Raw genomic sequence first — 17519 nt, 5'->3', positions numbered from 1 at the left:
TTTCTTTTCATATAATAAAGTCTCTCTTACTTAATTTGATTAGGGGGAGCATGATAATGGGAATGTTGTTGGATTAAATCAACACGCAGGCGATCCAATTGACCCTCAGATGGAGGGCATTTTCGACAATTACGCTGTCAACCGCCAAATCATCAACTCAGCGTATACCTATAAAAACTTTTGCTACTTTCTTATTTTCCTTTTTTTAAGTTAAATGTAGAAAAAAAAGAGAATAAATATATAGCTTACCATTTTTTTTTTGTTTTGTAGATCGGTGATTGCATCACAACTGTTAGGAAGAAGTTATCCGTGCAGGGCGTAACATGAAAAAGCCAACTTAAGGTGTTTGTTTGTTTAGATCAAGCACAAAGAAATTTAAAATGTGAAATTATCTTGTTTTTTAATAGGGTTTGAGCATGTTTTTGGTAGCCACATTGGCATTGCAAAAAAGTTGGGGAAATATTTTTGTAGCGAAATTTGTTCAATAAGTATGCATAGTGTTTCGTGGTAGATTTGTTATTTATTACCACAATCCATAGATATTTAATGGACATTTTTTTTGTTATTTGTTGTTTTAAGTTATTTCATTGAAATGAAAACATAGGGATCTATACAGTTGTAAATTTACTGATTTATCAATTTTGTGATGTGACAACTACATTTGTAAATTTACTGATTTATCAATTTTGTGATGTGACAACTGAGAAAATATAGAGAAACAAAGAGTTGTATGGGCATACCTATAGAGACGACATGTCGTTTCTATAGGTATATCTATAGAGACGACATGTCGTCTCTAAAGGTGCATCTACCACGACGACATACTGTTGCTAAAGAGTAAGGGGAGTCGATTACATCTCTATCTATGGAGACAACATGTTGTGTTTATAGATATACCTATAGAGACAACATGTCGTCTCTATAGCTTCATCTATGGAGACCAACAAAGTGTAGCGACGAACAAGGATAGGACGACATGTCATCTCTAAAGGATACCTATTGTGACGATATTTATAGCGACGGCCGACGGCCAAAAAGATCTGCTGCGACGGGGCTATGAGGACGAGAGTTGTAGGGACGACATGTCCTCCCAGACACCTATTGGGACGCCTTTTTTAACCTATAGAGACGACATTTGTTGTCCCTAAAGGTCCTGTTTCTTGTAGTGAAATAACAGAAACAGAAATAGTATTTGATGTTTTAAAAGGAGAGCTAGATTAACATCACTCTGTGGACAGGTAATATCCAAATCTCCCCAGTTATCCTCAGATACCCCTAAGGCCTTCCACACTGCTTTGGAAGCATCAACAATATTATTAGTGCAAGGTGGTAGATAGTCATGATCATCATCGCACCCCATAGTAGAGTCACACTCATCCACAACCATTGCCTTTACACTCCTCCCATTTCCATTGATGGTAATATACTTGTGGCACCTATCCCCTCCCTTGTACCATCCAGTTGACAGCGCCACAACTGGTGTGTCATCAGAGTGGTATTGGTTGTCACACTCCAACGGACCACCACCATCACCTCCCTTTTGGAAACTGTTTATTGTCAGTGTTGCTTTAGTATCGCCTGTCACTGGAGGCGAGCATGTATACGTGGTGTAAAACTTACCTTGGACACAACAATCCGAGTTGTTCTCACGGTTGCATTCTCCTGGAGGCGGTTTTCTTCCCCGGATACCACCACTTGGTTTGCATGTCTGAGCATTGATCTCCAATGAAGTCGTTGCCAGGAGAACCAAGAGCAGAAAAAAACCGAAATTCTTCATTGCCTTTTTGATGTTGCTAGTTACTATTTACAATGTTGTTGGATGAGTAGCAAGGCAAATGGGTTGTACTAATATAGCCTTTTGCTTAACAAAGAGCCAAGATAATAGTCAACTCTGTTGTATTTTTTTTTTCAACTGAATGTTGTTCTACGCCAATAAAACATCCTTTGGATATTCACTTTTCCATTTAAGAAAACCAAGTAATTTTTAGTGCACGGACATACTACAATATTGCCCATTATGCTAGCTGCATGTTGTGTGTAATTTTGTCTCATTGTTGATTTATAAAGTATATCTAAAATTACAGCGACTATTATTTTATTTGGGGAAAATATTTTCCATTGATTCTGTAAAAAATAATAGTTTCAAAATTTTACCAATCTAACCGCATATTTCTCTTGTATATTAAACATGCAGGTAAAATCATGTTAATATAATTGATACTCCATATTGCTTAATTAGTACGTAACATTACACATCATTCCACATAATTAACCATGACCTTATCATATTACGTTTTAACCTGGCCTTTGGTTCTTGCATCAAAGTAAATGTACTATATATCAAGCTGTACATATACATTTGGTACAAATATAGAAATACTGACATTAAGAGTCCTTTCGATAGTATTCAGCAGTTAACGTTCCACGCACACAGGCTTTGATGCGGGTTGACACGTGCCGTTGAGATGGTGCGGTTTACTATTCAGTTTTCAATATTTGAAATTTTTGATTCCAACTTCTTAGTTATCTTGTAATTATATTTCTATCTCTATCATGTACGTTTGTTCTAGCAAATTTATAGATTTGAGTGTCTTTAAATATCACGGGCCGACACTAACTTATTACATAAAAATAGTGTAAATAATTATCCTAATACTATTTCACCTTACGGTACACCATTTTTTGAACTAAAAATGTATCCCATAGTAAGTTCCCTTTTTTAGATTTATATGGATTGTCAAAAATATCCTATGAGTTATTAGCTTTCAATATATCTATTTACAATTTTTGGTTATATAATCTAAATAAAATATTTTATAAAAAAAAATATAACCATCCACATTATTAATTCAAATTATGTTAATCTTTTAAAATGACAATTGCTAAATAAAATAATTATATTCGAAACATAAAGATAAGTTGGTGATGAGTGAGAAACAAATAAATTACATTAATTTGTTTTATAACGACATTGGATATATGGAAGAATTGTGTCGGGGTGAAGAACAAAATTGTCGCCAACGAATTGTTGTGGGTGCCATAGTGGGAGTAGGGTTAGTAGTGAATCTCACAATAAAATAAAAGATAATAAGAATTAGAAAAATACAAAATAATCTGTAAAGACAATATACTATTTTAATGTCGGGTAGGAAGGTATTGTGGTATAATAGAATATCAAAAAGATAGTCTAGGTGCAAAAGCATAAAAAACATAATAGATATGAACAGATTACAAAAATAGAAATTTTGACCAAACCAATTAATATAATCTACTAAAATTTGAATACATGTTTATTTGGCATGGTTATTTAATACACACATGAGACCGTTAACTATATATGCATGATACACTCAAAAGCGTTAACTTATATATACATACTTTCGCTGATTATCAGATGTGCTGGGATTTGGGATGTGGTATCAAATCAAGAAGCTGTCGGTGTTGCGACTTCATATGGGTGATAATTTTACTGCTATTGTGGTTTTGTTTTGATAAGAATCAGGTAGAGTCTGTTACGGGTTCGGGTTGCCCGTGATTATGGTGGGGGGTGTTGTCTGATTTCATAAAGGGAATTAGAATGTGAAAATACATAATTATTTTTATTGTGTTTGTGGTAAAGTCTATTTGTAGGGCTGCTTCATATGAGTAGGAAAAAGTAGTCTAAAATTTAGTAGTGGAATTGATTCTATCATGAAAGATTATACCACTGAATGTGTTTTGTGTGTCTCCGTGTGTCATATCAGTTGTTGTTTGAATCCATATACATCTAAAGGTATGTTAGTAAGTGTATAACGTAATATATATTTATATGGGTTTGAATGGATAGTGGTGCTGATAAGTTTGGAGTGAACCTCTAGTCATTAGTATATATAGTTACATCAATAATTTTACAGATTACAATATCAGAAACAGAAATAGTATTTGATGTTTTAAAAGGAGAGCTAGATTAACATCACTCTGTCCAGGTAATATCCAAATCTCCCCAGTTATCCTCGGATACCCCTAAGGCCTTCCACACTGCTTTAGAAGCATCAACAATATTATTAGGGCAAGGTGGTTGATAGTCATGATCATCATCGCACCCCATAGTAGAGTCACACTCATCCACAACCATTGCCTTTACACTCCTCCCATTTCCATTGATGGTAATATACTTGTGGCACCTATCCCCTCCCTTGTACCATCCAGTTGACAGCGCCACAACTGGTGTGTCATCAGAGTGGTATTGGTTGTCACACTCCGACGGACCACCACCATCACCTCCCTTTTGGAAACTGTTTATTGTCAGTGTTGCTTTAGTATCGCCTGTCACTGGAGGCGAGCATGTATACGTGGTGTAAAACTTACCTTGGACACAACAATCCGAGTTGTTCTCACGGTTGCATTCTCCTGGATGCGGTTTTCTTCCCCGGATACCACCACTTGGTTTGCATGTTTGAGCATTGATCTCCAATGAAGTTGTTGCCAGGAGAACCAAGAACAGAAAAAAACGAAATTCTTCATTGCCTTTTAGATGTTGCTAGTTACCGTTTACAATGCTCTTGGATGAGTAGCAAGACAAATGGGTTATGCTAATATAGCCTTTTGCTTAACAAAGAGACAAGATAATAGTCAACTCTGTTGTATTTTTTTTTTTTTTCAACTGAATGTTGTTCTACGCCAATAAAACATCCTTTGGATATTCACTTTCCCATTTAAGAAAACCAAGTAATTTTTAGTGCACGGACATACTACATTGTTGTCCATTATGCTAGCTGCATGTTGTGTGTAATTTTGTCTCCTTGTTGCTTTATAAAGTATATCTAAAATTACAGCGACTATTATTTTATTTGGGGAAAATATTTTCCATTGATTCTGTAAAAATAATAGTTTCAAAATTTTACCAATCTAACCGCATATTTCTCTTGTATATTAAACATGCAGGTAAAATCATGTTAATATAATTGATACTCCATATTGCTTAATTAGTACGTAACATTACTCATCATTCCACATAATTAACCATGACCTTATCATATTACGTTTTAACCTGGCCTTTGGTTCTTGCATCAAAGTAAATGTACTATATATCAAGCTGTACATATACATTTGGTACAAATATAGAAATACTGACATTAAGAGTCCTTTCGCTAGTATTCCGCAGTTAACATTCCACGCACATAGGCTTGATTGCGGGTTGACACGTGCCGTTGAGATGGTGCGGTTTACTATTCAGTTTTCAATATTTGAAAATTTGATTCCTACTTGTTAGTTATCTTGTAATTATATTTCTATCTCTATCATGTACGTTTGTTCTAGCAAATTTATAGATTTGAGTGTCTTTAAATATCACGGGCCGACACTAACTTATTACATAAAAATAGTGTAAATAATTATCCTAATACTATTTCACCTTACGGTACACCATTTTTTGAACTAAAAATGTATCCCATAGTAAGTTCCCTTTTTTAGATTTATATGGATTGTCAAAAATATCCTATGAGTTATTAGCTTTCAATATATCTATTTACAATTTTTGGTTATATAATCTAAATAAAATATTTTATAAGAATTAGAAAAATACAAAATAATCTGTAAGCACAATATACTATTTTAATGTCGGGTAGGAACCGTATTGTGGTATAATAGAATATCAGAAAGATAGTCTAGGTGCAAAAGAATAAAAAACATAATAAATATGAACAGATTACAAAAATAGAAATTTTGACCAAACCAATTAATATAATCTACTAAAATTTGAATACATGTTTATTTGGCATGGTTATTTAATACACACATGAGACCGTTAACTATATATGCATGATACACTCAAAAGCGTTAACTTATATATACATACTTTCGCTGATTTACGCTCCCACAATAAATTCTAACTTATTTTCAATTATATTTAATATGATACAGACCCCTAAATTGAATCATAAAATACTGACTTGAAAGCCATTTGTTTTTATCAAAAATGAAAATTAATATCCCAACTATCTTGTCTGAAATTTAGGAATACTTTTCAGGACTTTATGTTCCGGTGTGATTCTCAATTTATTCAAATTTCGTTAAACTGATTATGTTTAAATTTCATTATCAATTCCCAACTATCTATGTGTGAATTTTTTTTAATACCCTACAATACGTCAAGTTCCGTTATTATTTTTGATTAATTCATAAGAATAAACAATATTTGATTGAATATGGTCGTGGCTCTTCTCTCTTTGGATGAGTATTTTAGTAGTAGTTTTTACTGGATTTAAGTTGTAGGCTGCTGTTTGAGGGTGAAGAACACTTTCATGTTATTTTCTATAAAGCAAAATGAACTTAAGGGTAATTCATTAAAAATAGGCAAACAAGTTTTCTATTTTAAATTGGATTGGAAGTTTATATAATTAGACGATAGAACAATTAATTTAGGTTATAGAGATCATATGTATAATTGTTAAAATATGTATTTTAATCTTTATGGTTTCATGATGGAAGGCTTGTTGTGGAGAGCATTTGATACATTACAGTTGAATGTTAGATAATTTTGTTTAATTGAGCCTCAACACTGTGAAACCACTAGAAATCTTGGGATCTCCCTTGGTTAATTATTTTTACAAACACAATTGATATCTCTGAAATGAGTTTACACATGCTAGTTTGGTTGTTTCAGTTGCATACCTACTATCTTGTTTATCCTACTAGACATGATATATAGAGTCAATCTTGCGTGATTTGCATGTATCTCGTAGACGAATGCATGCTTATTCACTCTTTTATACAGTGTAGGCTGTATACACCGTCTCAAAACCATACTCCCCCCACGGAGAATGATTCAACCCAAACAAAAGATCAAGAAGTCTCACAAAGACATGGGAAGCCTAATGAAAAGCGAACTAAGATGAACGCATCATATGTCAAAATGACCACTCAAAGTTCCATTTTCGTTCTATGCCCTTTTTGACAGCCATTGCGACTCCGTAACAGCATCATACTTGAAAAAATCATGCCATGAAATTATTCTTTCAAGATTATAATCATTATGCATAATTTAACCATTTTTAAAGGAAGTAAACCCTCCCATTGCAAAGCCTTTCTACTAGCCGACCAAACCCTCACTGACTAAAGCAACATTATCAATTACTATAGGACAGTCATATTAACTGTTTTCATCCTTGTACATCAACTGTAAATCGTTAATGTCAGTTTTGAGATTTGAAACCCTTAGAATATAACTTTCACAAGCTTTATAATAAAGAGAAAGACCCCTTTAGCACCTCTTTCCAAGAGATAGGAGTATCACTCATTCTTTGCTCAATAAGGAAGTTTAAACACATATTGCTTTAATTAGAAAAGCATCGATCATTAGTGATGCTCTCCCGAGAATCTCCTGTGAGAACAACATAGAAATCATGGAATACTATTTTTGTAAAACAAGCATGAATCAATCGTGATATTCCACGACGAGAATCACACGCTTACCGGAAAATCATGACTGAGAGACTTCTTAAGCAGGGTCGACTAGCTTTCGTTTTTGTCTCCATAAATCTAGTGCAGTCTTGTGTCGGGATTGAATCGCAATTTCATTTTCACAAGAAGATATGCCATGTTATTTAGATGAAAAGAAGAGAGTGGAACAATTAGGTGAGTATACTGAAGATTGGGGTCTCAACTGTGAGCGCAGGCAGTCATACCGACCCTAGGAGGCTGGCATATGGAGTTACCAATCGGTTAGAAAATCATCCCTTTATATGTCAAAATGACCACTGCAAGTTCCATTTTCCTTCTTTGCCATTTTTTACGGTCATTGCGGCTTTGTAAAAAGATCATACTTCAAAAATCACGCATTGAAATTATTCTTTCAATATTATGAGCTCCCACAATCATTTTGTATAATTTAATCATTTTTAAAGGATGCAGCCCTTCCCATTGCAAAGCCTTTCTGCTAGCTTACCAAACCCTCACTAACTAAAGTAGCATCATCAATTACTATGGGACAACCGCATTAATTGTTTCAATTTTCGTACATCCATTGTAAATCGTTAATGCCGGTTTTCGAGATTATAAACCCTTAAAAGACAACTTTCACAAGCTTTAGAGTAAATAGAAAAGGCCTTTTAGCACCTCTTTCCAAGAGGTAGGAGTATCGCTCACTCTTTGCTCAATAAGAAAGTGGAAACACATATTCCTTTAATTAGAAAAGTATAGATCATTAGTGATGTTCTCTTGAGAATCTCTTGGGAGAACAACAAAGAAAACAAGAAATACTGTTTTTGTAAAACAAGCATGAATTAATCGTGATATTCTACGAGGAGAATCATACGCTTACCGGAAAACCATGACTGTGAGTCTTCTTAAGCATGGTCGACTAGATTTCGTTTTGTCTCCATCAATCTAGTACTGTCTTGTGTCGAAATGGAATCGCAATTCCATTGTCAGAAGAAGATATGCCATGTTATTTAGATGAGAAGAAGAGAGTGGAAGAATTAGGTGCGTATACTGAAGATGGGCATCTCAACTGTGAGCTAGCGGTCATGTGGGCCCTAGGAGGCTGGCATATGAAGTTACCAATCGGTTAGAAAATCATCCCTTCTTAGAAAAAAAGAAGTGACACAAATGGTGTTCAGCGAAGATGATGACTTTATGATTATCGGATGTGTTGGGATTTGGCATGTGGTATCAAATCAAGAAGTTGTCGGTGTTGCGAATACCTATGGGTGATAATTTTACTGCTATTCTGGTTTTGTTTTGATAATAATCACGGCGAGACTTTTATGGGTTCGTGTCGCCCGTGATTATGGTGCAAGGTGTTGTCTGATTGCATAAAGGGAATTAGAATGTGAAAATACACACACACACACACACACACATATATATATATATATATATATATATATATATATATATTATTGTGTTCGTGGTAAAGTCTATTTATAAGGCTGCTTCATATGAGTTGGAAAAAGTAGTCTATAATTTTGTAGTGGAATTAATTCTACCATGAAAGAATATAAAACTGAATGGTTTTTTTGTCTCTGTGTGTGTCATATCCGTTGTTGTTTGAATACATATACATCTATTGGTACGTTAATATCTGTATAACATAGCATATGTATATAATGGTTTGAATGGATTGGTGCTGATAAGTTTGGTGTGAACCTCTAGTCATTAGTATATATAGTTACATCAATACCTTTACAGATTAATATCTTTGAAATGAGTTTACACATGCTAGTTTGGTTGTTTCAGTTGCAGACCTACTATCTTGTTTATCTTACTAGACGTGATATATAAAGTAAATCTTGCTTGATTTGAATCTATCTCGTGGACTAATGCATACATATTCAGCTTTTAGTACGTTGTAATTTGTCTAGATAGTCTCAAAACCTTACCACCCCCAACCCCCACCCCGTGCGCACGACAAAATTCAACACAAACATGAGACCGAGAAGTTTCACATAGACATCGGAACCCTCACGCAAGGCAAACTAAGATGAACACATCGTATGTCAAAATGACCACTCCAAACTAGGATGAACACATCGTGCGCGCGACAAAATTCAACCCAAACATGAGACTGAGAAGTTTCACATAGACATCGGAACCCTCACGCAAAGCAAACTAAGATGAACACATCGTATGTCAAAATGACCACTCAAAGTTCCATTTTTCTTCTATGCCATTTTTGCTGGCCATTACGGTTCCGTAACAACATCATACTTGAAAAATCATGCCATGAAATTATTCTTTCAAGATTACGAGCTCCCACAATCATCGTACAAAAGCTTATCATTTTTAAAGGATGTAAAACATTCCCATTACAAAGCCTTTCTACTAGCTAACCAAACCCTCACTAACAAAAGTAGTGTCATCAATTACTATGGGACAACCGCATTAACTGTTTTCTTACATAAATTTTAAATCATTAACGCTGGTTTTCGAGATTTAAAACCCTTAGAAAACAACTTTCACAAGCTTTTGATTAAAGAGAAATCGCGTTTAGCACCTCTTTCCAAGAGATAGGAGTATCGCTCACTCTCTGCTCAATAAGAAAGTGGAATTACAAATTGCTTTAATTAGAAAAGCATCAATCATTACTGATGCTCTCATGAGAATCTCTTGCGAGAACAACAAAGAGAACATGAAATACTGTTTTTGTAAAACAAGCATGAATCAATCGTGATATTCTAAGAGGAGAAAGACCCTTACCGGAAAACCATGACTGAGAGTCTTCTTAAGCATGGTCGACTAGCTTTCGTTTTGTCTCCATCAATCTTATGCGGTCTTGTGTCGGAATGGAATCTCAATTCCATTTTCACAAGAAAATACGTCTTGTTATTTAGATGAGAAGAAGAGAGTGGAAGAATCAGGTGTGTATACTGAAGATGGGCATCTCAACTGTGAGCTGGCGGTCATGCAGGCCCTAGGAGGCTGGCATATGAAGTTACCAATCGGTTAGAAAATCATCCCTTCTTAAAAAACAAGAAGTGAGACAAATGGTGTTGAGCGAAGATGATGAGTTTATGATAATCGGATGTGATGGGATTTGGGATGTGGTATCAAATCAAGAAGCTGTCGGTGTTGCGACTTCATATGGGTGATAATTTTACTGCTATTGTGGTTTTGTTTTGATAATTAACAGGTAGAGTCTGTTAAAGGTTCGGTTTGCCTGTGATTATGGTGCGGGGTGTTGTCTGATTGCATAAAGTGAATTAGAATGTGAAAATACATAATTTTTTTTATTCTGTTTGTGGTAAAGTCTATTTGTAGGGCTGCTTCATATGAGTAGGAAAAACTAGTCTAAAATTTAGTAGTGGAATTGATTTTATCATGAAAGATTATACCACTGAATGGGTTTTGTGTGTCTTTGTGTGTCATATCAGTTGTTTTTTGAATCCATATACATCTAAAGGTATGTTAATATGTGTATAACGTAATATATCTCTATATGGGTTTGAATGGATAGTGGTGTTGATAAGTTTGGTGTGAACCTCTAGTCATTAGTATATATAGTTACAGCAATAATTTTACAGATTACAATATCCACAAATAACAGAAACAGAAATAGTATTTGATGTTTTAAAAGGAGAGCTAGATTAACATCACTCTGTCCAGGTAATATCCAAATCTCCCCAGTTATCCTCGGATACCCCTAAGGCCTTCCACACTGCTTTGGAAGCATCAACACTATTATTAGGGCAAGGTGGTTGATAGTCATGATCATCATCGCACCCCATTGTAGAGTCACACTCATCCACAACCATTGCCTTTACACTCATCCCATTTCCATTGATGGTAATACACTTGTGGCACCTATCCCCTCCCTTGTACCATCCACTTGACAGCGCCACAACTGGTGTGTCATCAGAGTGGTATTGGTTGTCACACTCCGACGGACCACCACCATCAGCTCCCTTTTGGAAACTGTTTATTGTCAGTGTTGCTTAAGTATCGCCTGTCACTGGAGGCGAGCATGTATACGTGGTGTAAAACTTACCTTGGACACAACAATCCGAGTTGTTCTCACGGTTGCATTCTCCTGGATGCGGTTTTCTTCCCCGGATACCACCACTTGGTTTGCATGTTTGAGCATTGATCTCCAATGAAGTTGTTGCCAGGAGAACCAAGAACAGAAAAAAACGAAATTCTTCATTGCCTTTTAGATGTTGCTAGTTACCGTTTACAATGCTCTTGGATGAGTAGCAAGACAAATGGGTTATGCTAATATAGCCTTTTGCTTAACAAAGAGACAAGATAATAGTCAACTCTGTTGTATTTTTTTTTTTTTTTCAACTGAATGTTGTTCTACGCCAATAAAACATCCTTTGGATATTCACTTTCCCATTTAAGAAAACCAAGTAATTTTTAGTGCACGGACATACTACATTGTTGTCCATTATGCTAGCTGCATGTTGTGTGTAATTTTGTCTCCTTGTTGCTTTATAAAGTATATCTAAAATTACAGCGACTATTATTTTATTTGGGGAAAATATTTTCCATTGATTCTGTAAAAATAATAGTTTCAAAATTTTACCAATCTAACCGCATATTTCTCTTGTATATTAAACATGCAGGTAAAATCATGTTAATATAATTGATACTCCATATTGCTTAATTAGTACGTAACATTACTCATCATTCCACATAATTAACCATGACCTTATCATATTACGTTTTAACCTGGCCTTTGGTTCTTGCATCAAAGTAAATGTACTATATATCAAGCTGTACATATACATTTGGTACAAATATAGAAATACTGACATTAAGAGTCCTTTCGCTAGTATTCCGCAGTTAACATTCCACGCACATAGGCTTGATTGCGGGTTGACACGTGCCGTTGAGATGGTGCGGTTTACTATTCAGTTTTCAATATTTGAAAATTTGATTCCTACTTGTTAGTTATCTTGTAATTATATTTCTATCTCTATCATGTACGTTTGTTCTAGCAAATTTATAGATTTGAGTGTCTTTAAATATCACGGGCCGACACTAACTTATTACATAAAAATAGTGTAAATAATTATCCTAATACTATTTCACCTTACGGTACACCATTTTTTGAACTAAAAATGTATCCCATAGTAAGTTCCCTTTTTTAGATTTATATGGATTGTCAAAAATATCCTATGAGTTATTAGCTTTCAATATATCTATTTACAATTTTTGGTTATATAATCTAAATAAAATATTTTATAACAAAAATATAACCATCCACATTATTAATTCAAATTATGTTAATCTTTTAAAATGACAATTGCTAAATAAACTAATTATATTCGAAACATAAAGATAAGTTGTTGATGAATGAGAAACAAATAAATTACATTAATTTCTTTTATAACGACATTGGATATATGGGAGAATTGTGTCGGGGTGAAGAACAAAATTGTCGCCAACGAATTGTTGTGGGTGCCATAGTGGGAGTAGGGTTGGTAGTGAATCTCATAATAAAATAAAAGATAATAAGAATTAGAAAAATGCAAAATAATTTGTTAAGGACAATATACTATTTTAGTGTCGGGTAGGAACGTATAGTGGTATAATAGAATATCAAAAAGATAGTCTAGGTGCAAAAGAATAAAAAACATAATAGATATGAACAGATTACAAAAATAGAAATTTTTACCAAACCAATTAATATAATCTACTAAAATTTGAATACATGTTTACTTGGCATGGTTATTTAATACACACATGAGACCGTTAACTATATACGCATGATACACTCGAAAGCGTTAACTTATATATACATATTTTCGCTGATCTACACTCCCACAATACATTCTAACTCATTTAAATTTTGTTTAATATGATACAGACCCCTAAATTGAATCATAAAATACTGACTTGAAAGCCATTTGTTTTTATCAAAAATGAAAATTAATATCCCAACTATCTTGTCTGAAATTTAGGAATGCTTTTCAGGACTTTATGTTCCGGTGTGATTCTCGATTTATTCAAATTTCGTTAAACTGATTATGTTTAAATTTCATTATCAATTCCCAACTATCTATGTGTGAATTTTTTTTAATACCCTACAATACGTCAAGTTCCGTTATTATTTTTGATTAATTCATAAGAATAAACAATATTTGATTGAATATGGTCGTGGCTCTTCTCTCTTTGGATGAGTATTTTAGTAGTAGTTTTTACTGGATTTAAGTTGTAGGCTGCTGTTTGAGGGTGAAGAACACTTTCATGTTATTTTCTATAAAGCAAAATGAACTTAAGGGTAATTCATTAAAAATAGGCAAACAAGTTTTCTATTTTAAATTGGATTGGAAGTTTATATAATTAGACGATAGAACAATTAATTTAGGTTATAGAGATCATATGTATAATTGTTAAAATATGTATTTTAATCTTTATGGTTTCATGATGGAAGGCTTGTTGTGGAGAGCATTTGATACATTACAGTTGAATGTTAGATAATTTTGTTTAATTGAGCCTCAACACTGTGAAACCACTAGAAATCTTGGGATCTCCCTTGGTTAATTATTTTTACAAACACAATTGATATCTCTGAAATGAGTTTACACATGCTAGTTTGGTTGTTTCAGTTGCATACCTACTATCTTGTTTAGCCTACTAGACATGATATACAGAGTCAATCTTGCGTGATTTGCATGTATCTCGTAGACGAATGCATACTTATTCACTCTTTTATACAGTGTAGGCTGTATACACCGTCTCAAAACCATACTCCCCCCACGGAGAATGATTCAACCCAAAAAAGAGATCAAGAAGTCTCACAAAGACATGGGAAGCCTAATGAAAAGCGAACTAAGATGAACGCATCATATGTCAAAATGACCACTCAAAGTTCCATTTTCGTTCTATGCCCTTTTTGATAGCCATTACGACTCCGTAACAGCATCATACTTGAAAAAATCATGCCATGAAATTATTCTTTCAAGATTATAATCATTATGCATAATTTAACCATTTTTAAAGGAAGTAAACCCTCCCATTGCAAAGCCTTTCTACTAGCCGACCAAACCCTCACTGACTAAAGCAACATTATCAATTACTATAGGACAGTCATATTAACTGTTTTCATCCTTGTACATCAACTGTAAATCGTTAATGTCAGTTTTGAGATTTGAAACCCTTAGAATATAACTTTCACAAGCTTTAGAATAAAGAGAAAGGCCCCTTTAGCACCTCTTTCCAAGAGATAGGAGTATCACTCATTCTTTGCTCAATAAGGAAGTTTAAACACATATTGCTTTAATTAGAAAAGCATCGATCATTAGTGATGCTCTCCCGAGAATCTCCTGTGAGAACAACATAGAAATCATGGAATACTATTTTTGTAAAACAAGCATGAATCAATCGTGATATTCCACGACGAGAATCACACGCTTACCGGAAAATCATGACTGAGAGACTTCTTAAGCAGGGTCGACTAGCTTTCGTTTTTGTCTCCATAAATCTAGTGCAGTCTTGTGTCGGGATTGAATCGCAATTTCATTTTCACAAGAAGATATGCCATGTTATTTAGATGAAAAGAAGAGAGTGGAACAATTAGGTGTGTATACTGAAGATTGGGGTCTCAACTGTGAGCGCAGGCAGTCATACCGACCCTAGGAGGCTGGCATATGGAGTTACCAATCAGTTAGAAAATCATCCCTTTATATGTCAAAATGAACACTGCAAGTTCCATTTTCCTTCTTTGCCATTTTTTACGGTCGTTGCGGCTTTGTAAAAAGATCATACTTCAAAAATCACGCATTGAAATTATTCTTTCAATATTATGAGCTCCCACAATCATTTTGTATAATTTAATCATTTTTAAAGGATGCAGCCCTTCCCATTGCAAAGCCTTTCTGCTAGCTTACCAAACCCTCACTAACTAAAGTAGCATCATCAATTACTATGGGACAACCGCATTAATTGTTTCAATTTTCGTACATCCATTGTAAATCGTTAATGCCGGTTTTCGAGATTATAAACCCTTAATAGACAACTTTCACAAGCTTTAGAGTAAATAGAAAAGGCCTTTTAGCACCTCCTTCCAAGAGGTAGGAGTATCGCTCACTCTTTGCTCAATAAGAAAGTGGAAACACATATTCCTTTAATTAGAAAAGTATAGATCATTAGTGATGTTCTCTTGAGAATCTCTTGGGAGAACAACAAAGAAAACAAGAAATACTGTTTTTGTAAAACAAGCATGAATTAATCGTGATATTCTACGAGGAGAATCATACGCTTACCGGAAAACCATGATTGTGAGTCTTCTTAAGCATGGTCGACTGGATTTCGTTTTGTCTCCATCAATCTAGTACTGTCTTGTGTCGAAATGGAATCGCAATTCCATTGTCAGAAGAAGATATGCCATGTTATTTAGATGAGAAGAAGAGAGTGGAAGAATTAGGTGCGTATACTGAAGATGGGCATCTCAACTGTGAGCTAGCGGTCATGCGGGCCCTAGGAGGCTGGCATATGAAGTTACCAATCGGTTAGAAAATCATCCCTTCTTAGAAAAAAAGAAGTGACACAAATGGTGTTCAGCGCAGATGATGACTTTATGATTATCGGATGTGTTGGGATTTGGCATGTGGTATCAAATCAAGAAGTTGTCGGTGTTGCGAATACCTATGGGTGATAATTTTACTGCTATTCTGGTTTTGTTTTGATAATAATCACGGCGAGACTTTTATGGGTTCGTGTCGCCCGTGATTATGGTGCAAGGTGTTGTCTGATTGCATAAAGGGAATTAGAATGTGAAAATACACACACACACACACACACACACACATATATATATATATATATATATATATATATATATATATTATTGTGTTCGTGGTAAAGTCTATTTGTAAGGCTGCTTCATATGAGTTGGAAAAAGTAGTCTATAATTTTGTAGTGGAATTAATTCTACCATGAAAGAATATAAAACTGAATGGTTTTTTTGTCTCTGTGTGTGTCATATCCGTTGTTGTTTGAATACATATACATCTATTGGTACGTTAATATTTGTATAACATAGCATATGTATATAATGGTTTGAATGGATTGGTGCTGATAAGTTTGGTGTGAACCTCTAGTCATTAGTATATATAGTTACATCAATACCTTTACAGATTAATATCTTTGAAATGTTTTTACACATGCTAGTTTGGTTGTTTCAGTTGCAGACCTACTATCTTGTTTATCTTACTAGACGTGATATATAAAGTAAATCTTGCTTGATTTGAATCTATCTCGTGGACTAATGCATACATATTCAGCTTTTAGTACGTTGTAATTTGTCTAGATAGTCTCAAAACCTTACCACCCCCAACCCCCACCCCGTGCGCACGACAAAATTCAACACAAACATGAGACCGAGAAGTTTCACATAGACATCGGAACCCTCACGCAAGGCAAACTAAGATGAACACATCGTATGTCAAAATGACCACTCCAAACTAGGATGAACACATCGTGCGCGCGACAAAATTCAACCCAAACATGAGACTGAGAAGTTTCACATAGACATCGGAACCCTCACGCAAAGCAAACTAAGATGAACACATCGTATGTCAAAATGACCACTCAAAGTTCCATTTTTCTTCTATGCCATTTTTGCTGGCCATTACGGTTCCGTAACAACATCATACTTGAAAAATCATGCCATGAAATTATTCTTTCAAGATTACGAGCTCCCACAATCATCGTACAAAAGCTTATCATTTTTAAAGGATGTAAAACATTCCCATTACAAAGCCTTTCTACTAGCTAACCAAACCCTCACTAACAAAAGTAGTGTCATCAATTACTATGGGACAACCGCATTAACTGTTTTCTTACATAAATTTTAAATCATTAACGCCGGTTTTCGAGATTTAAAACCCTTAGAAAACAACTTTCACAAGCTTTTGATTAAAGAGAAATCGCGTTTAGCACCTCTTTCCAAGAGATAGGAGTATCGCTCACTCTCTGCTCAATAAGAAAGTGGAATTACAAATTGCTTTAATTAGAAAAGCATCAATCATTACTGATGCTCTCATGAGAATCTCTTGCGAGAACAACAAAGAGAACATGAAATACTGTTTTTGTAA

The 17519-nt window shown here is 34.5% G+C and overlaps 2 protein-coding genes and 1 pseudogene across 2 annotated transcripts; all 3 read right to left on the bottom strand.

Annotated features, from left to right (window-relative positions):
- Positions 1-1144: 1144 nt before the first annotated feature.
- LOC145098454 (kiwellin-1-like) lies at positions 1145-1777 on the bottom strand. Its single transcript, XM_079036091.1, has one exon. The coding sequence runs from the start codon at positions 1775-1777 to the stop codon at positions 1145-1147; it is 633 nt and encodes a 210-aa protein (XP_078892217.1).
- Positions 1778-3952: 2175 nt separating this feature from the next.
- On the bottom strand, positions 3953-4746 carry LOC145098453 (putative ripening-related protein 1). The gene is made up of 2 exons (XM_079036089.1): positions 4732-4746; positions 3953-4519 (listed from the first exon to the last, which is right to left on the bottom strand). Exons 1-2 carry the CDS (start codon positions 4744-4746, stop codon positions 3953-3955), a joined length of 582 nt encoding a protein of 193 aa, XP_078892215.1.
- A 6323-nt stretch (positions 4747-11069) lies between these two features.
- LOC145098452 (putative ripening-related protein 1) lies at positions 11070-11864 on the bottom strand (annotated as a pseudogene).
- Between the last annotated feature and the right edge of the window lie 5655 nt (positions 11865-17519).

The sequence above is a fragment of the Lactuca serriola genome, chromosome 4 (assembly GCF_051521515.1).
Source record: "Lactuca serriola cultivar US96UC23 chromosome 4, Lser_US96UC23_V15, whole genome shotgun sequence".
Classification (NCBI taxonomy): Eukaryota; Viridiplantae; Streptophyta; class Magnoliopsida; order Asterales; family Asteraceae; genus Lactuca; species Lactuca serriola.
This window is presented reverse-complemented; position numbering and strand designations above follow the sequence as displayed.